The sequence below is a fragment of the Mus caroli genome, chromosome 6 (assembly GCF_900094665.2).
Source record: "Mus caroli chromosome 6, CAROLI_EIJ_v1.1, whole genome shotgun sequence".
Classification (NCBI taxonomy): domain Eukaryota; kingdom Metazoa; phylum Chordata; class Mammalia; order Rodentia; family Muridae; genus Mus; species Mus caroli.
This window is the reverse complement of record NC_034575.1, coordinates 34607031-34628201: the sequence shown is the minus strand read 5'-3', so window position 1 is coordinate 34628201 and position 21171 is coordinate 34607031. Positions and strand designations below refer to the sequence as shown.

General features: G+C 43.7%; 1 protein-coding gene across 2 annotated transcripts in view; it reads right to left on the bottom strand.

The window, feature by feature from the left end:
* The window catches only part of Tmem178b (transmembrane protein 178B), a 372208-nt gene that overhangs the window by 244852 nt on the left and 106185 nt on the right, over positions 1–21171 (bottom strand). For both annotated transcript variants that reach the window (XM_021165807.2, XM_029478678.1), the window contains one exon: positions 2936–3049. In XM_021165807.2, the coding sequence (XP_021021466.1) occupies positions 2936–3049 (114 nt within the window). The remainder of the gene's footprint in view (positions 1–2935; positions 3050–21171) is intronic.

Genomic DNA, 21171 nt, shown 5'->3' with positions numbered 1-21171 from the left:
TGTTGGTCAGGTTAACTTCTCAAAACATATAAGGTAACTTTAAGTCAAATTGTGCCTTTTCCTATTTGAAAGTTTTTTCTCCCCTGTAACAGGGGTCAGTGATCAGGACAAATGCAAATTCCCAGTGAAAGGTGTATGGCCCAAACAGAACAGAAGTTCAAATATTTGTTGAATTATTTCATAAACAAGTTACCAACCACCCTGCCCCAAAAATCCTCCAAGAAAAAAAATTATCTGAGAAAAATTACAAAACATAAGATATTAGGGTCAAATCATAAAATGATAACCAGGTAAACTTTTGTCCCCTTTTAGATTACTAAAGCACACAATGTTATTAAAAAATTGATGAGGGTTTTATTTTTCCAGTTAGAGGGATAATAAATACAAGGGCTTGCATATATTAATTAGGTAAGTGCTCTATCACAGAGCTACATCCTCAGCCCAAGAGATCAGGTTGGGGGTGGGGTATCCCCACAGTTTTCAGAGCCAATCCCATGAGTATCCTAATGTTTAATTTCTTCTACTCTTTATTTCAAAAAGAGGTTTTTGTGCCTCTTTCCTACCTTATGTCATCAAAATCTGACCTCTGAAAATTAGCAGGAGCACAGACCATGACCCCCCCACCATCCGGCATTGCCAGTTGTGCTTAGGACCAACTTCAATTGTGACAGATGCTCCCTCGCCCTCTGGCTTAAAATAGCTGTCATAGATGTCAGACCCAGCAAATGCTCTCTGCCAGCTTAATAGCCCATTAGGCGACTTCATGAAAGAGGCAAATGAATCCATCACCAAAGGGGAGCATCAACTTCACCCACCACCATGGGCTAGAGACCTTGCATGTATCAATCGTCAAAATGGCTTTGATCTGTTAAAAATAGAAGCTGGCACACCACTTGGCTACAGAAGCTGCGTGCTAGATTTTTCAAAACCCAACAGCACTCCAGTTGGAGAGTGAGCACCCTGGAGACACACGGGGCTCAAAGAGAACCCCCACAAAGCTCTCCATCTTGGCTGCTGCCATGCGGCACACTTCCAAGGATGGCATGATGGAAATTCTCTTGCGACTCTAAACATCTACCATGGCCACAGCCAATGGAGTTCACCAGGCTTCCCTTAAAGTGGCTGCAATTTACACTGAAATCATTCTCCTTCTGGCTGGAAAAAAAATACCCACAAACTATTTTAATTGCTTGAAGCAATTCTTCTACACTGCAATTATCACATTGTCTTGCAATTATTTGCTTTGTGAATGTCTCTCTCCAAACCCCATCTTTCTCCACCCCTTGACTCCAGCTCCTTAAATGAGCCATGACCTTGATATCCAGTATATGCCTGGTATATAGGGAACCCCAGCAATTTCAGTCAGATTGAGTTCATTTGAATTGGAAATGTCAGTAACTTTTTCCCTCTTAGATTCTGAATCTTATTATGAATCCCAGAATCTATTATACTTGTGTGGTTAATCAACAAGACTTATGCACCTTGAAGATCCCTTTAAGTGACAATACTAGACTGGTGGAATGCGAGAAATCAGAAATTATCACCATATATTTCTATATTTGGAGTCTTCCATGCCTACCATCCAAAAGAAATTAATAACCCTGATTACTAGAGTCTCTAAGGCTAATCCCACATTAAAATTAAATATGTATGTGATATCCTTAGCTTGATGGCTAGCACATGGGAACACTCTTTGAACATAGGCTCTCTGTCCTCACATGCTACTTAGTGCCTCTAAAGTAACAACAGGGCCACCCTCTGGCCCCTGCTCTGACATCACAAACCAGAAGCAATGGGAGGCCATCATCTGGATGTGCATTTTTTGTGTGGTTTTTCTCCTGAAAAATCTCTATCTTAATTTTGCTTCCTCTGCTTCACATCACCATTCCCCACCCCATAGCTGTTCCTACTTAAAGTCAAGCCAAAGAGTGGGCTGCAGCTGGTGGGTTCCACACATGCAATGACAAACCAGGCAAGAAGATAATGATGAAGACAAGAATGTTCTAGCCTAAAGAAGTGCCTTCTTCAGAGTTCAGCTCTTAAGGAGCCTGACTATCAGGGTGTGATTTTTAAAAAGCTCATGTTTATAGAATTATAATATGATCTAATCATTTATATGTTGGGTGAAAAAAAAATGATGTAGGAAGAATGTCTGACAAACCCAATAGAAGTATACCATGCTTTCTCACAGGGTGGACAGGTCAACATGAAGGATGGGACCAGCCATGAGTGAGAGCTCTCTTGACACAGACAGGCAGTGGATTCCCATGGAGAAGAAGTAAAAATAACTAACCAACTCTGTTTGCTCATTAAGTAACTCTCTCATCCTAATGTAAGTCTCTAAGGATCCCTAGACTAGAAATTCCCAAACCAATGGGCATAGATATTCTGCTCTTTGTTGTACCCAGCTGCTTTCATCTGAAGGCACACAGAAGCTTGTATGCAGAGCCAGACCCTCCTGCTTAATGACCTCCACCTAGGTGCAAACCCCCTAGATAGAGCCTGAACCCACGAGCATCACTCACCCTTTACAAACAACAGCCCAAGGGACTGCGGGTTGCCACAATAGGATTCTAAGCAACTCGGAGATGTGCTAGAGTCAAGTCCCAAGAGCATATCCCATCAGACAGGTGAAATTTCAGATGCCTACCAGGAAAATGAATTAAGATCACTAACTATAGTGGTTTGAGTTTTGGTTGGTTGGTTTGGTCTTTTAAAAATCTAAAACAAACTCCACAAATCTACAATGCAGATGCACTCAGACAATTCTGACCCATGGATGTGGGTTCTCATAGGGAGTAGATCATGCCAGTGTTCTGAGACCATCCACAGATCTCAGAAGGTATGTGCAACAACACACATACCCACCCCCCCCCCAAGCCCTCCAAATGACATCACAGCACAGTCACAGCCAAAGAGGCACAGCTGCACTTACGCAGGGCGTGCCACTCATCCTGGCGAATGGTCTTCGTGATGTTGAATGTGAGGTTCCTGGGGATGGTTGCTGAAGAGTAGTGGTATTTGATGTACGTGCATCTCTCAATTTCTCCTGGAAGAGAGAAATAGAAAACCCAGTGTGAATGAGGCAGGGACCTCCCGTCTTAGTTAGGGTTTCTATTGCTGTAAAGAGACACCACGATCACAGAAACTCTTCTTTAAAACAAACAAACACGTAATTGGGACTGGCTTTTAGTTTCAGAGGTTTAGTCCATTGGCAACATGTCAAGAAGCAGGGAGGTATGCAGGTAGGCATGGTGTTAAGAGTTCTGCATCTTGATCCAAATGTAGCACAAGGAGACTGGGTGCCACACTAGGCATAGCTTGAGCATAAGAGACCTCAAAGCCAACCCCCACACTACCTCCAACAAGACCATACCTCCTAATAGTGCCACTCCCTATGGGTCAAGTATTCAAATACATGATTCTATGGAGCCCATTCCTTTTTAAACCACCACACCACGTCCTCAGCATCCTGGGATCCAGATATTAATCCTGAGAAAGAGACATGTTTCATGTTGGACCTGATGATAGCTACAGTTTGTACTGAGCAATATGCTTGACTCAAGAAGAACAAGAGAATAAAGCTACAATCAGATGAAGCTTACTTTAAAAATGCATCTCTGGGGTCACACATAGATGGGAAGATTTTTTTTAAAAAAAGCTTTAGAAGCTTTAAAAAAAAAAAAGTGGTGTCCATGTTTACCTACCCTTAAGAAAATCTACTTTCAAAGTTTAAAAAGGTTGATGGCACTTAAGGAGCAATACTTATCAATAATACTAAGGGTGCCTCTTGCCTATCTATGCATGTACACACACAACTACATATAAACATCTACACACATACACACACACACACACACACACACACCACTTCAAGTTTAAAAGAAATTTGCAGACAAATAAATTTGTTTTCACACAGGACAGAGAGCAAGCTTCAGCCCTAATCGTATTATTTGTGCTTTCAGTGTCTAGTCTTCTAGAACAGGATAGGATGGGAAGGCTGCCTAGCTTTTTTTCTCTCCATCTTCCTAACCTCACTTCTGAACAAAAGACTTTGAAGTCAGTCTGGATTTCTTTGAACTATTTTCTTCTCTGGTTTCTTAAACAAAATTGTAGCCCAACCACAGACTCAGTACCTGGTCCAGCATACTCCCTAACTACATTCTAAATATTTGTCCTTAGGCCCACAGGTAAGTGTAGTCCTCACCCTTCATCAAGTAAACTTCACTTTGAAACAGAGATCATTGTAGAAAATTATAGTGGGAGGGGAGGGGAGAAGGTTCTGGGGGACTTTTGGGATAGCGTTTGAAGTGTAAATGAAGAAAATACCTAATATAAACAAACAAACAAATAAATAAATAAATAAATAAAATTATAGTCAATCAAAATGTAGAGTTGTGGACCCAATCCAAATAGATACATCTATAAAACAGCCTCCTTATCTAGGGCTCAGGGAATATCTTGGAATAGGGGGAAGAAAGATTGTAAAGCCAAAGGATCGGCGAGTTTGTTATGAGACCATGTCTCCTAGTAATGTCAGAAACCACACCCATAAAGTTTCACCAACGTGAGTCCCTAATCATGAGCTGAGCAAGAACAACAATAGACATGCTTAGGTGGATTCAGGAAAGCTTTAACCCTATACAATTACAGACAACTAAGGAATGTTGAGCATGGAAGAAATAGTCTAACCCATGGAAGAGCACACCAACTAGTTATCCAATACTAAATGGTCAGCCCTCAAAATACACGCACATACAAGTAACATTATACAGACTGAGCAGGTCATATTTAGGGATATATATGTATATACTTAAACATACATGCATGTAACACCAATTAATGAGGCCAGAAAGTAAGAAAGGGTGTGTGAGAGGGTTTGGAAGGAGGAAAGGGAAAGGGGATCTCCTTTCCCTTACTTACTTAAATTATAACCAAAAATAAAAGAAACAATGTTAAGTAACTATTAATCAGCTTGCCGTGCTACTCAGATTGCCAGACTGTTCCTACATCCTAGGACAGAGGTCCTTAGATGTCACCCCAGCACCAGCAGCATGAGCATCCCATAAGAACTTGTTAGAAAGACATCTTCTCAGACCTAAGCCCAGATACACAGAACCCACATACTAGAACCTGGCTGAAATCTTTAAGCTTCCAGGTGGTGTTTTTCTTGTCTTGAGGGCTGCTTGGAATCTAACAGAATCACTGGGGGATTAACTCAGGAACCTACCGCCTTTTTGCAAGTTCCCAATGGGAGGCCAGATTTGGGCTGCCTCCATCCTCACTTTCAGCCTCCTCTAGTTTCTATTGACGTTTTGCTTATCTGGGGGATATTAAAAACTTAGTGTGGGGCATTGTGAAGAATCAGAAAAAGGGTGGGTTTTTAAAGGTTAGGGGTTTTGATATTTGGTTTTTCACCTGAATGGATTTTGATGGTAATCCATTTTGCACCCCACTGATTTTCAATTTATAACTGGTGGCACCTGATTGAATTGTTTGACCCCCTGGCCCACTGTCAGCGGGGAACTTGGCAATTGGCGAAGTGCAATAATTTACAGAAAGCCTTGTGAAACCGATGCCTTATTGTAAATCATATTTGGACAACTGCCCAGTTGCCAGTTACTGGCGGACATCCCTCTAACAGGACAGCCTCTATCCGGAGCAAAAGTTCGGAAGAGTGGTAAATGCTCTTTCCCTATACCTATGTTTTCAGCCCCTCTAACTCTGGTTAAACCTACAAGCTCCTGTGGCTTCTTCCATGTCCTGGCATTCCTCACCACCTCCCCAATACATCTTCTCATACCTCAGCCTGCCCTCCTCTCCCGACTGGTCTAGAAAACATACCTACCAGACCGTCCCCACTGTCTCAACTCAAATCTACACCTCATGCACTTTAATTTAATACTATCTATTAATAGAACCATCTCCTCCTCTGTCTACATCATCTCTGCAGTCACCTCCTCCCTGGGAGACCCTTACTTCCTAGTCATCAAATTCTACTTATTTTGAAAATGTCCCTGGATCTTGTCTTTCTCCATGACAGTTGTCTTAATAAAGGAATATGCAACACAGGACTTCAAACAAAGCCAGGTCACAGACAGGATGGAGGTCCCTTGAGATAATAGTACCTGAAGGTGTCTAATGTCCTGGCAATCCTAGTTCATGTAGACATACTCTATAAAATTAACAAAGCAGATCAAAATTTCCTAAGGACAGATTTTTCAGAACATGTCCTTGTCACTAGAGGATATATGACAAAAATAACCTAGCTCAGCTAACAAAACACTTCCATGGATTCCAACCTTACATATGTCAGAGCGCACACAGACACATACAGAACACCCTGGGATAAACAACTGAGACAGCCTATCCAGACTCCTTGAAAGTTGGGTGGGACCAGCATTTTTAACATATCTATAGCCCGTTCCTGGGTTCTGTACTTGTCCCAACAACTCTGAAAGAGATAATGCTCTGTTTAGTCCACCGTATGACGTCATTGAGTATGTTATACCATTGTCTCCCTGCTTTACAAATGGTAAGAAAATCATGGTGGAATGAGAAGATTATGTGACTTGGCTAGAATTAGAGCTCAGGGTAGTCTGCCCAGAACCTCCCTCCATTCACCTACCTCCTCCCCAATATCATACAAAGAAAATGTGACCATGTACTCCAGCATAGGCGTCTGATGACCCTGAGTGATCCTGAGAGGACATCACATGGCAATTTCCCAACAAAACCATCCCTTCCATCAGGAAAAACAGATCTGTTTACATGCCTCCCTCCTCCCTACATTTTGCATTTCTCAAGGGCAAGGATTCTTACCGCCTTATCCATTCATCTTTATTTCCACTGCCTCCAGCATGAGGCACACACCAAGACCCTGTACTCTGAAGGCATGCAGGACTAACATGAGGCAGCCTTTGGGAGGCCACAATGTACAGAGTCCAGCTGAACTTACTACATGTAAGGTTTTAAACTAATTCGGGTAAATTAACATGTGATGGATGAAAGGGGGTGATTGTTACAGAACTGAGAGACTATCTAGCATACACATGCTATCTGAACAAGGAGAGAGGGACTTGCCAATTACAGTGAGGCAAAGGTAAACACATGGAATCATAGATAGACGCCTCTGTATACTTGACAAATGTAGGTCAATGGGGCTTTCTTTTTGCTGAGATGATGGAGGGGAAAAGAAAAGACCAGAAGCTGATATAAAAAGCAGATGATTAAAAAAAGATTCCCAGAAGTGGGTTGATTTGCTATGGTGGAGTAGGTTGTGATCTGTACAGTAGAACTTCCAGAGTACCTGTGTGCCTAAAGCCACTGCCACTCTGTGTGAAACCCTGAACTCTTTTGTGTGTATATGTATGCATCTACATACAAACACACACAAAACTATGTGAGCTAACTGTAGCCCTACATGCAATAATTTAAAAATCAGACAAAATGTTCTCTGGACCCCAGCCTTGGAGCGCAAAACCAGATGCCACTCATGATGACCAGATTGGTGCCTGTCACTCATGTCCAAGAAGAGTGGTTGATTTCTCAGTCAAGCTCTTATTCTATCAGCCTCAACACAGACCCAACAAACCGCTACAAGTAACAGGAGAGCTGAAATTAGCTGTTGCCCGCCCCCCCCCCCGCCCCCCCCCCCATGGCCTCTCCACCTGTAGCTCGATGAGCCCACAAGAGGAAAGGCCTCATGGCACTCAGCAAGAGCAAGAGACAAAGGTCTAATCCATGCAGGTGGTGGCCAGAGCCAGGCTGGAGCAGCAGGATCAGCATCCCTGGAAGCCTTCTCTGTCTGCTTTGCTTCAGAGATTGTAAGCATCCTGCCTTTGACAGCAATTAAATTGGAAAGATTCAAATATTGCCTAAAAAGAAAGGCAAAATATTTATCCATGTGTCTGCAGGTCCTGTCGGTGTGCTGGGCTTCATAAATACAGGCACCATCTGGGGACCCAATACGTGGGCCCAAAATGTCAGCTTCTGGCTACAGACAGGTTTCCCTGCAGTGAGTGTTACAGAGGGGCTATCTGCAAGGTAAAGGGGCATCTAAGAGTCTCACCAGGACAGGAGGGCAAATATGCCTTTACCTCCACTTTCTTTCCTAAGAGACTCTAAGGCCTTTAAGAAGTCATGCCTGGGGAATAACAGGACAGTGAGGCTCAAACTGCAGGCTTCTACCTCCAACCCCTTCTGGGACCTCAGCCATGGCCTTCATACCTGTAGACCAGAGTCCTAGCAAGACACAAAACACTCAAATACAAATAGGAGACTAAAGAGATTTTTTTTAAAGACAATTTTACTCAAACACACATACACACACACACACACACACACACACCCCAAAACAAAACACCTGATTTTAGAACGGGTAAAGACTTGAGTGTCATTTCACCAAAGAAGGCGTTCAAATGATCATCAAGTGCATGAAAAAGGTTCTGTATCACTAATCATGAAATTCACATCAAAACCTCAATGAAACATCCCCTTATACCTGTTACAGTAGCTAGTACCAAAAAATTAAAGTAGGTGTTAGAGAAAAGGGAGAGAGAGAGAGAGCGAGAGAGAGAGAGAGCGCTTGGTGTGGTGGCCCATGCATTTAATTCTAGCACTCAGAAAGAAGGTACAGGCAGGTGGGGTTTTGTGAGTTCAAGGCCAGCAAGCTTAATCTACATAGTGAGTTCCAAGAGAGCCAAAGCTGCATAGTGAGATCCTACCTTAGAGAGGGATGGAAAGTCAAACCCTTGCTTACTGGGGGTATAAATTAGTACAATCACTATGGAAGGCAGTATGGAAGGTCCTCAAAAACTAAAATGGAACTACTATAGGACCAACTAATCACTATCCAAAAGAATTGAAGTCTGTATCTCAAAGAGACACCTGTTCTCCTGCAATTATTAAATATCATGCACATCAGCCAAAGAAGAAATTAACCCAAACGTCCATGGGTGGAATGATGAATGGATGGATACATCTATCCATTGGACAGACAGATGGATGGTTGAAAAAACTGTGGTATATCCATAAAAAGAAATGCTATTCAGCCTTTAAGAAGAGATGTAGGAATTGGAAGAACCAAACACTGCAGGATCCATGTTACATGAGGGATCTAAAATAGTCAAACCCATATAAATGAAGAGAGGAAATGAAGCTTTGTTCAACAAGTGTGAAGCCTCAGTTATGTAAAACTGAGCAAGCTCTAGAGATCTGCTTACAACATCATGCCTGTGAGAAGCCATACTGTCCTGCCCTCAAAAATCATTTTGGAGACCAGAGGAAGAATGGAGAGACCCATGCCTAGCAACAAAAGAACTAGCAAAACCTGGGGCTTGGGGGGCAGGGAGGTCACGGCAACCAGAACCTGTAGAAGGTGGCCATGTGGAGAAAGAGTCCTAGCCAGGTGAGGCAAAAGAAAATAAGTACCCAACTGCTCAACACTCCCCTCTGTGGGCTCCTGACAGTAGCTCCCAGTGTGTGAACTCCACTGGAAATGAGAGGAGATGCAGTTCAACATGGGGTGCTTAGAGCATCCTGGGAGGGTGGAGGGCTGAAGGTGCAGGTTAGCTAGGAGGGACAGTGGGAGCTCACACTTCTTCCTCTCTTTTGTAAGCACATTCCTACCTCTAGACTCTTCTAAATACACACCCTCCCCTTCCTGAATCTCCACACTCTCCCCACCTCACCTCTAAGTCTTCAATGTCAAAGGGAGTACTGGGAAGTAGAAATGGAAAAGGACAGCTCTATCCATTCTCATCCTTCTTTCAAGAACCAAGGCATACACTGAAAACTCACATCAGTATTTCGTGTTATCCCTGCACATAGCAAGTACTTGATAAGAAAGAAATTATCAATGGCGATCCTAAGACTGATGGAAGGAGACAAGGTCAGGCTAGTCAAAGATGATACTCCAAAGGTGCAAAATGACCTTTAGAGATCTATGTTATGGTTATCAACTTCCATATTATGACCTAGGAAGCTGGTGGAACAGTAGCTCCGAGGGGCAATGAACACATGAAGAGACAGAAAGGGAAGGATGGAAGTAGTATATCAGCTTTGATCAGGGTTGGTGTGTGTGTTCATCAAAGTGGTCCTCTACTAAAAGATTACACGTGGAAAGCACTGTGTAGGTGTACATGTGTTCATGTAGAGGCCAGAGGTCGATGTTGGGTGTCTTCCTTAATCACTTTCCATCTTATTTTTCTGTGACAGAGTTGGTCTCTCACTGAACCTGGAGCTCATCGATCCAACTGCACTACTGGGCAGAAAATCTTACAGATTCTCCTGTCTCTACCTCTCCAACACCATGATTGCAAGTGTATGTATGCCACTGGGCTTGGCAGTTTTCACATGAGTTCTGGGGATCAAACACAATCCAAGGCAAGCAATTTACCAGCTGAACTGTATCCCTAGCCCGCAAAGTTCCTTTGATGTTGATAATAAAAAGAGATGTATGCCACATGTAACAGTTACTCTACTGTTATCCCATGTTGACATCCCAAATCATTACAACAATTCCAAAGGAAACATACACTCCCTGTTTTTCTGAAGAACATAGTGGATATTTGGATAGATGATCCATCTCTGAGTCCCCTCTAGCAGCCAGGAGGTGGTCAAGATGTAAACTTGTCAAGTCTCTCAGACACTACAGTCATACTGACTCCTGCTTAGTGGAAGGATCCCTAGAAACAAGGGTTCTAAGGCATCCACAGTCATATATATGGAAAAAACTCATTACATTCACTGACAAAGGAAGAAGGTGGGTAATGAACAGAGAAGAGGAGGGGTAGCAGCCTTCCTTCCATGTTCTCATAGATCCCAGGGCAACTGGGCTTTCCAGAGGCTGTAACGGGCCATGGCATAGGCCCATGGAACTCCCTCTCTCTGTCTTTCCCTTGGGATGACTTACTATCCCAAGGCCTGTCTAGCACCCTGCACTTAATAAAGGCAGATTAAATAGAAAGTAGAAAGAGCACGTGGAAAAGATGAGAAGCCAGCAACAACAGAAGGAGGAAGGGGAGGAGAAGGAAGAAGAGGAGGAGGAGGAGGAGACCAGTGAGAGCTTCAGACTCAGTTTTCTTCTCTTCTTTAAAGAGCATTTTCTCAAAGGAACAACATTTAAATTACATTTTAGCAAGGAGAGGAAGTAGTAAAACTTTCCTTCAGCAGATTAGGAAAGTCTTTTTTTTTTGATGTGCAAGTATTCCTGTTGAATTCTTTAGAAGTCCACAGGGAAGTGGGGTTCAAGAGGTTAGAAGTTTGAGGTTAGAGATGATTAAAAGGGCAAGCTGCGAACCAGGGTGGCTCCAAAGGATTAGGAAGACAGGCCTGGCAGGTAGATCCCACATCTTCACCAGCCCTGGTCCAGAGAAACAGAGATGAAGGAAGTGGGCAAGGCTCACCTTTCACAACCATCTAGCAATGTTAGCAAAAAGCTCTGCCTAAAAAGCAACTCTCCACAGAAGCTCATCAGGAAAAATATCCTTGCCACTTCCCTCGTGTCTTCTCCTCAGCACCTTCTGCCTCCCCCAGATGTTCTGTGGTGAAAGGTTTGCAAGGCTTCCAGCTGCTGCCAGCCCAGACTGACTGTTCTCTTCTTATCAAGGAATAGTGTTTGCTGCATCTTTACTTTTGAGGCTTTTCAAGGCTTTCCATTTTTACAGGCGTTAGTTTTGAGCTTGTGGTATCAATACAGCCTTTTAGTGTTGTTTTGTATGCACTGCATAGACTGAATCCTAAATATTTAATTCCTTTCCATCCTGTGTTACATTAGTGTTGGTTATAAGTAGTGTTTGCATGCCCCTCTGATTACACATACAGAATTTCATTTTCCTGGCCCATCATGTCCCATCCCTCCTGCTGCCACATTTCTGACCCTACATGTACCTCCCCTTAACCTGGTCTTCTCCCTGTAATGAGGAAGCAGTGCTATACAGCTATGTATATAAGAATTGTGTGTTTCTAGCTGTAGCAAAAAGCTTTAAAAGAGAGGAGTATATGTCCTCAATTCACAGTGAGCAGACAATTAAGGCTCACTTCATTTATAGATATTGAAGGTAAAGTTGGTATGTGGCATATTTACACTTATTTTATATCAGGTATTGCTTACTACATACTTTCTGTGTTTGGTACTGCACAAAGCACAAAAGTCAGCTACTGACATTTCCCCCATTTCATAGATGAAAAAACAAAAGCTTAGAGAGACACCCTGCTCAACACACAATTATCACATAGCAAAACTAGGATTTAAACCTACTAGGGACATTCCTGAGCACCACACAGCACTCACACATGAAAAAAATGGAGAAAATCAAGATCTTCTGGGAAACAAACAAAATAGAACAAAACAGGGACTTTCCAAGGATCCACGCGCTGCTTTTTTTTTTTTTTTTTTTTTTTTTTGGTTTTTGGAGACAGGGTTTCTCTGTACAGTCCTGGCTGATCCTGGAACTCACTCTGTAGACCAGGCTGGCCTTGAACTCAGAAATCCACCTGCCTCTGCCTCCCTAGTGCTGGGATTAAAGGCATGTACCACCATGCCTGGCTCCACGCTACTTTTTATATACGGTGAAAAAATTCCATTTGTGTGGATTTACAGCATCTACTGATCTTAGATTAGAGCAAGAAGAAATGTCTGCTTCCATAGTTCCCCTCACAAGCTGCAGAAAGACTAGTAGTGATCAATACACGGGCGCAGAAGACAAGATGCTGAAAGCATGAACTCCATTCCAGAACCTTCAACACATTCCAGTCTACTCTCAGGACAGCAGGAGCCTTTGAGACAACTGGTCGACCTTTCAGAGCCTTCTTTTCTTCATCTGCAGAAGGCAGATACAAGATTGATGAGGAATAAATAAGAAAACCCATGTAAAACCTGCTCCGCAGTGAACATTCAATAAAAGCTCTCATCATTTATTAGTTATGCCTCTGGAGACCTGCATCCTGCTCTTACAACAGCCTATAAATATTTGAAGACAACTCTCATGCCCCACCTATCCCTGGATCTCTATTCCTCTGACTGAAGAGTCCCAAAATCTCCCAAATATATGCAAAACCCATCACCACACTAGCCATTTTGAAGGTCCAGCCCATGGGTGAGCCTCTCCCCCAGGGCCAGAGAGCACTGACACAGTCATCCCCATGTACAGTCAGATTTGTGTAAAGCTACATGACCATGAACTCCCAGTCTAAGATCCCTCACAACAATGGTGATCAAATATTTGAGGGGAAAAATAGCCAAAAAAAGCAAGAGCTAACCATAAAAACCAATGAGATGTCCTGGTTGCTCTCTATTGCTGTGATAAACACAATGACCAAAAGCAATGTGGGGAGGAAAGGGTTTAGTGTGGTTTCTTCTTGACCTTGTGGACAGTCTTGTCACAGGAATGATCATCTGAAGAGGTACGCCAAAGCAGTTTTCTTCAATGAGCTCAAATCCTGAATCGAATCCCACCTATGCTTAGGCAACACTCTTTCTTTCTTTCTTATCTCATTCTTTTCTTTTCTCTTCTTGGTTTCTTTTTTATGTTTCAGTTTATTAGCTCAGTGTAGAATCTTCTATTTGTTTCAGCCCCTGAAGGAATTACTGGATCATGGTCTTGTCATTCTACAAATTAGCAATTACTCCCACATGCACTACCAGCAGGCCATCTCGATTCTCATCCAAACCATTGCTAAAAATCTCTCCACATGGTGGGGTTGAGGGGAACTCTGCCCAAGCATACACAAAATCCCCACATGAGCAGAAAGCTATCCATGATAAGGAAGCCCTCTGCATGTGATTGTTCAACCTGCCGTGAGGCTGCTTCCTGACTTTCCTAGCCTGAGTCTTCACATTAGCCACCATTGTGAGAGACCTTGCCTCACATCTCTCACCTGATCAACATGTCTAAGAACTAGACATCAGAAGAGACCAAAGCAACATGGCACATCTCCTCTGACCTCTCTGCATCCTGACTCCTAGCCAAGTGGCTCCTTTGGGTGGCTTTCCAGAGCTTCCTCCCACAGCTGCTAGTCTGTACTCCTGGGATCTGTTAGTCCCCATCTTCTTCGAAACTCTGAGCATGAGCTGGAGCACAGACTCCACAGATCCCTCTGAACCATCCTAGATCTGCCTTAAACTGGTGGCTGCACTAAAGAGATTATCTCCCACAATCTCCAGTTCATCTAGTCATCTACACTCCAAGTAGTAAACAAACAGGAGGTGATTGTACCTTTTCGGTAGCAACAAATGATGCCACAGTCTGCAGTCTCTAGTCCTCCAGCATCTTTCTCCACTGCTCACTCACCACAGGCTTTTCATTCCTTCCCAAAGACACTTTCTGCCTTGACTACAGAGTGCAGCATCTAACATTCTGCAACCTCCTGTGCTAAAGGTCGCCTCATTTTTGGTGCAAAGTATGACCTTTTTAATCCTAACTTCTTCATTCCAGTTTTCCCATCTTCTGAGTCCTTTTGTAGGTTTTAAATGAGACATTTTTAATGTCATTTACAGTCACTTCCTCACAAAAGGAAATAAAGAATGAGCTGTCACTACGATTGCCCCATCAACCCTGCTAGCTTCCAGCCTCCCGTTCCCTATTTTGCTCATGTATTTTCTCGCCTGAGACACACTTCATGGAAAAGAACAAGAAGGTGAGGTATGGCTTTAAATTGCCACTTGGGGTGTAGTAAATAATCTGCTCCTGTGTTCCCATCTCATCCCTAATAACCTTCCAGAAAGTTCAGAACTGCGAGCTGCCCCAGCCCTAACCACAGTGCCCTCCCCAGCAGCACAGACACCCAGCGCCGAGTCTGCAGCTCTCCCATGAATACTTTCCACTAGTGGAAGGCTCATCCATCTCTGGGCTCTGACAGACAAACGAGGCGAGAAGGAGACTAGATCTGGTTTTTCATGGAAAACAATGAGCTCATACTTTCTCTCCAGGGGCCAGGAAGTGAAGACAGATCTGGAGATGGGGAGACTGTGATGGAGCCAGGCACAGTGAGAAAGGATGGGCCTGTAAGGGGAGGGGGAGGCCAGTCTCACACTTTTTTCATGTCACTTTTGATAAGAATCCTCAGCTCCTGGGCCAGAGGGAAACATCCATTTCCTTTGAATTAAGAATTCCACGTGAGGTCGGCGTCCTAAAGGGGAAGAATGTAAGAAGACAAACAGGGTTGGAGATTTGTCATCCTCGCTTCTTTAGATAAAAATGAAATCATTGTTCATGAGTCCGTAGAAGCTAGGACAGGGACCGTTCCAACACTCCTTCCAGCCACTGCTGCTCTTCTCTCCAGCTGCCACCCCTGGGTGTAAAGTCTGATCTGACCAGAGAAGCTTAGACCAGCTTGTCCATGAGGGGTCTGCCTTCCTCTGGTCTGCATCTTTGTAAGATCAGGCGAATCCGAGTGAAAATTGGGCATTTCAGACAACTGCCCAGTATTTCCAAATAGCTGAATGAATACTTGCTTTTTAGCTATGGGAGTGTGGGAAGTCCAGACAACTGAGCATTCCCCCTTTCATTTAAAAAGGGAGTTGAGTTATATGATGCTGATTTACCTTTCTACGACTCATGGGGGGGGGGCATGTGTGTGCAGGGGCATCTTGTATGTCTGGGGCAGAATGGGGAGGGGTTGGGCTGCACAGGAGAAACCACACCAGGCAACTGATTGTTTTCCTTCTCACCCCCGTTGTATGCCTTAGTTTAAAACTGAATAGAGTTAAGTGCCACAATGAGAATGGAAAAAGACTGAATAGATAAATGATATTTTTTATGTCTGCTACTCCGAAATCAACTATCTTCATGTTTAAGTGGCTAGATGAAAAGTGTTAACGTGGTCCTTTATCCTGATTGCCTGGTTGTATTAAGAAACAAATGTCAGGAGGAATAATGACTAACACACTCTCTCTCTGCTATGGCCACAGACCTGGTACTCAAGAGCCTGAGATGGGTGGGGCCAGCTTGCCTCAGGCCTTGAGACTTTCTGGGTGTGTTTGATTTTGGTCAAATTAGCAAAACCCTCTATGCCTAAAGGACTTCACTTTGAAAGAGTGAGATATAAGTATCATCTACTCCTTGAGATATGTTGTGAAATGTAATTAATTAATACAGATAAAGCACTTAGTACCTGGCACATAGGAGGCATTTCATAATGACTGCTGCCACCATTATCCCATAGCCCCACAGAGGAAAAATCTCATACCAAGAATATCCTTTAAGATATGCCATGCAGCAAGCGCATACCTGGACTGGTTTAACCAGAGATAACTAACCTGTGACCCAGCCTCTCCTGTCAGCCTGTCTTGTGCACCTTGCCTGGTGTGTAGATGCTCAGTTTCTTCTCAGCCATGCCTCTGACATCTTTCCCCAGCCCCAGCTCAGGGCACGTTCCCTTATACCCTAAACCTTAGTTGCATCCTATAACCTTGCCCTAAGGACCAATCCTAGTGCCTCCCACTTTCTAGCCCCCTTGAATATCAATTACACCCAGTGGTCTTCTGCCTGAGATACTCCCAGATACAAAGGCAGAACTCAGAGCTAAATATAGTTTGATGCTTAGCACATCCAGAAAAGAAAGATATAGGACTCAGCTTTGACCAGTAATGATATTCAGTGATTGAACATGGGCCCCCAATCCCAGCCCTAACCTAATAGAATACACTCCCACCCCTGCCGCCCCAGATACCCAGGCTAGGTGAGTGGAGAGGCTCAGCTTATCACAATGAGGTAACCATTCACCAAAAGACAGCTCTACACCTCCCTAGGAGCCCCACTCCTCTAGCTCCTGTATGTCTTAGCTTCCTCCAGGCTTCACTGCATCCAGTACACAGGAGCAGAGAAGTAAGACAGACAGCTGTCTCTAATCTCCTTTTGCAATACCTCAGGGAGCCTGTCCAGCCACTGGGATGAGCAGAACTGGTGCCATATAGCCTGGCAAGGAAGCTTCCTCAAGGGACTCAGACTCTAGGAAGCAGAACCAAGGGCAGAAACAGCTCCATGCAGAAGCTGGAAGCAAAGCCAGAGCAGGTTGGAAAGGCAGAGGACAAATTTGAAGGGAAAGAGACCATGGCAAGCATCTGATGATGGAATTGAAAAAGGCAGGTAGCACTGGAGAATTTTTATTTGCTTATATATATTTTTTTTCTGATTATAAGAAATAAAGTATGTAAAGATTTTGGGGATTGATAGATCGATTGATCAATCGATCTCTGTGTCCCTTTATGCATGTCTCTGTCCCTCTCTGCCTCTCTGTCTCTGTCTCTGTCTTTCTCTCTGTGTTTCTGTGTGTGCGTGTTGCTCTGCCAAGCAACAGCCTCTAGGTCCCCTCCCCCATTCACCACCCTGTGCATCCAGAGTCCTCTGTCTCTCCCCTCTCCACCAAAACCTAGACCCTCCTTCCTGCCCAAGAGATAAGCAACATAGATGGGAATACAGAAGAATTCACATAACCCAGTTCAGCCCAAAGCACATGGGAATCTATCCTAACAGCAGCATTTCAGTCGAGAAAAAGATGGACTCTTCAATTAATGATGTTCAGAAAACTGGATAACCTTCTAGGAAAAATAAACCTGAGTGCACACTGGGTAACTCAAACCAAAATAGACTCCAAATGCACCAAAAATTTCCTTGAGAAAAAAAAATCAAGCCAAAAACTACCAGAAGAATCAATGAGAAAGCCTTGGAGTGAGTTCTACCAGGCTGTCTGTTGCTGTGGTAAACAGTATGACCAAAAGCTATTTGGGGAAGAGAGGGTTTATGTGGCTTACAGGTTAACTGAGGCAGTAACTCAAGGTAAGGGCTTAGAGCAGAGACCACTAAAGAATGCTGCTTACTGGCTTGCTTGGCTACTTTTCTTAAACAGCCCAGGTCCACCGGCCTAGGAATGGCAGAGCCCTCAGTGAGCTGGATACTCTGTTATCAATTAGCAATCAACAACGTGCCCCCAGAGATGGGTCCACAGGCCAGTCTGATGGAGGCAACTTCTCTGTTGACATTTCTCTGTCTCAGGTATGTCTGGGTTTGTGCCAAGTTGACAAAATGGGCGGTGAGAGAGAAAGTCTTTGTAACTTACACTCCCGTATCTATAAAAGGTTCGAAATTGACTTCAGAAAACTATAAAATTTCATAAAGCCAATCATGTCATAAATGAATAAAGAGAGAAGTAGAGAAAAACATTTGCAATGGATGTCATAGAAAAAAAAGACCAACTTGTCTTATACATGAAGCACCTGCAAATTTATAGAAAAACCACAAACCAGTACCATTTAAAAAATGAGCCAAAGAGATGAATGGATCATTCTTGGAAATATAACTGTCTCTTAAGCACATGAGAAGACATTCACAAACACTCTGTATAAGGGAATTATATATTAAATCTGAAGTTGAGATGTCATTTGAAAGTATCATTTGGACCAAAGCCTTGATAGCACCCTAAATGTTCTCAGTGTGGAAAAAACAAGACTGTCACAGGCTGCTGCTGTTGCAGTAGATATTTTGTAAATTTGTTCAACGTCTCTGGGGAGCAATTCATCAACATCTCTCAGAATTACAAAGGCTCAACTTGACCCAGAAATTCCACTTTTAGCAATTTATCTAAGAGATGGGATCTCACAGGTGTGAAATGACATATGTACAAGGTTATTCACTGCCGCTCTGCTTAAAAGAATAAGCTGAGTTTCCATCAATAGAAGACTGATTAAATAGATTATAGAATATCCACACAAGGTAAGGCTATGCTGCCAATTTAAGAGAGCCAGAACTCTTCAGAAAATGATCTGGAAAGCATTACAGGATAGATTAAATGAAACATGGGCAGGGTGCAGAACAGCATGTCAAATATGCCACGCTTATGGCGTTCAAGGGGGCAAGGGTTGCTAGGTGTACTTGCACAGGTCCATGTGCAGGGGTCTGTGTGCAGCAGCAGCAGCCTGTGACAGTCTTCTTTTTGCCACACTGAGAACATTTAGGGTTCTATCAAGGCTTTGGTCCAAATGATACTTTCAAATGACATCTCAACTGCAGATTTAATATATAATTCCCTTATGCATGGATAGCTCTGTGTGGAAACATAAGGAAACTGGCACCGGTGGTCATTCATGGTTAGGGATTTGGGAGTGCTATGGAGCTCTAACCTCCAGCGCCACTGTCATCTTGAAACCAAAGCAGCCATTGAATATCCAACACAACCCTCACAAGATTGGGACTGTTAACACTTCCTTCTGGAATTAGGGAGGGCTCATGAAGTAGCAAATCATGAGGCAGGCACGTACATGAGTACAGGAAACCTGTTCCTGCTGCAAGATATCTAAGCAGATACGTAAATGGTTAGCCACTGCCAAGGGGTGAAAGTCTACTTATCAGTAGTGTAGATGCCCATAAGTTGTCTGTGGTTCTGAACTTACAGCTTGGATAATCTTTGTGCAAGAGAGAACAATTGAACTCCCCAAGATGGCAGTTGCTTGGCTCAGAGGCTGGTCACATACATTATACAGTCAAGTGCAAGCTGGAGCTTAAGTGGACTGCTTCTCACACTAAGTTCTCACACCTAGCATGGTCCTGGTAGACAGGCCCCTGTCTAGCAATCCCTTGACTAGAACCAGCCTTCAAAGACCCTGTAAACCACCTGTTCCTAAAAGCTGAGGACCCCACTTCCCCCTCACCAGATGCCATCAAATGTGGCTAGATACCTAGTCACCACTGAAACACTGGAGGCTCAATTCTGACTGCCAGACCACTCAGGCATTGACCCAATAATAGACATGATATTCTAGATGGTGTTCTGTCTATCCACTGTCTGCCTGTTGGATTGTTTTCATAGGCTGAACTATCCTCATTCTGGCTTACAGATGTTCCTTGCATTCATTACTGGCTCACAGGAGTCCTGTTGGCCACTGCTTGAAAGACCTGTGTTCAAACACGTTGCCCCTCCCAGCCAACCCATTGGAGCATTGCTCTTGGAAATAGTTCTTCAAGTCCTGCCTCTGGCTATGTGCTACTACATTGTAGTGAGGGTTTCACTCTTACCATTTGATGTTCCTTCTAGGTTATGTTTAAAGGGCTCAGAAAACCTCTCATGATGTCCTCAGCAAGCTCGCTTACTGCTTTAGGGAAGATGAAACGTACCCTCTACGTACACCTTCAGAGCTATGCTGGCTTCATCACTCTTGTCTTTCCAAAAGACACAGTGACCTCCTCGGTTTGGGCTCGCCATTCATTATCAGCTAATTCCACATGAGGTACTGCAGCCCTGGCCCTTCCCCTGGCAGCAGGGCTCAAGGATCTCTTCCAGCTCAGTATTACCAACAAATAACTCCGGCTGTTTGCAGGGCTTCCAGAATTTGGGCAAGTACGTGACCTTGATTCTCTTCCAGGCTTATCTTCAATCCACAGTGTATCCCAGACTTTGCAAAGCAGCCTGTAATTTCTGAGTCCTCTCGTGTGAGTACGTCAAGGTCACAATCACCAGCACAGAGCAATCAGCTCTCAAATGACTGTCTTAATGGATGTTGTTTGCAGCTTATCCCAACTAGAATGTAAGCTTATTTCTGTTTTATCTCCTCATAACACCTAGGGAAGAACAATGTTGTGCATACAGATGTATGATGTAAGGGAAGGAGAGGCTCAGGGCTGAAGGTCAGAAGGCCTAGGTTTAAGTCTCTTCTTGCTCACCAGCAAGCCTCTTGATTTCTGACTCGATTTCCTCATATAGAGAGAGTGGGAGTTGCCTGTTTCTAAGTGTAGCTACAAGAGTCCAGCAAGTTAAGGTATATGACCTTCAGGAGGCTCAGAAGACAGTTCAGGAGATGTGGCTCAGTCAGTAGGGTGCCCGCCTGGCATGTACAAAGTCCTGTGTTCTGTCCCCAACATCATATAAAAAGCTATGTGTAGACGTGTGGTAGTGTAAGCCTGATATCCTAGCACTTGGGAAATAGGGGGATGATTAGGAGCTCAAGGTCATCATCAGCTACAGAAAATGTCTGAAGTCAGCATTAACTACATGAGACCTTGTCTCAAAAAAAGAAAATCCAGGGCTGGTGAGATGGCTCAGTGGGTAAGAGCACCCAACTGCTCTTCCAAATGGTCTGGAGTTCAAATCCCAGCAACCACATGGTGGCTCACAACCATCCGTAACGAGATCTGACTCCCTCTTCTGGAGTGTCTGAAGACAGCTACAGTGTACTTA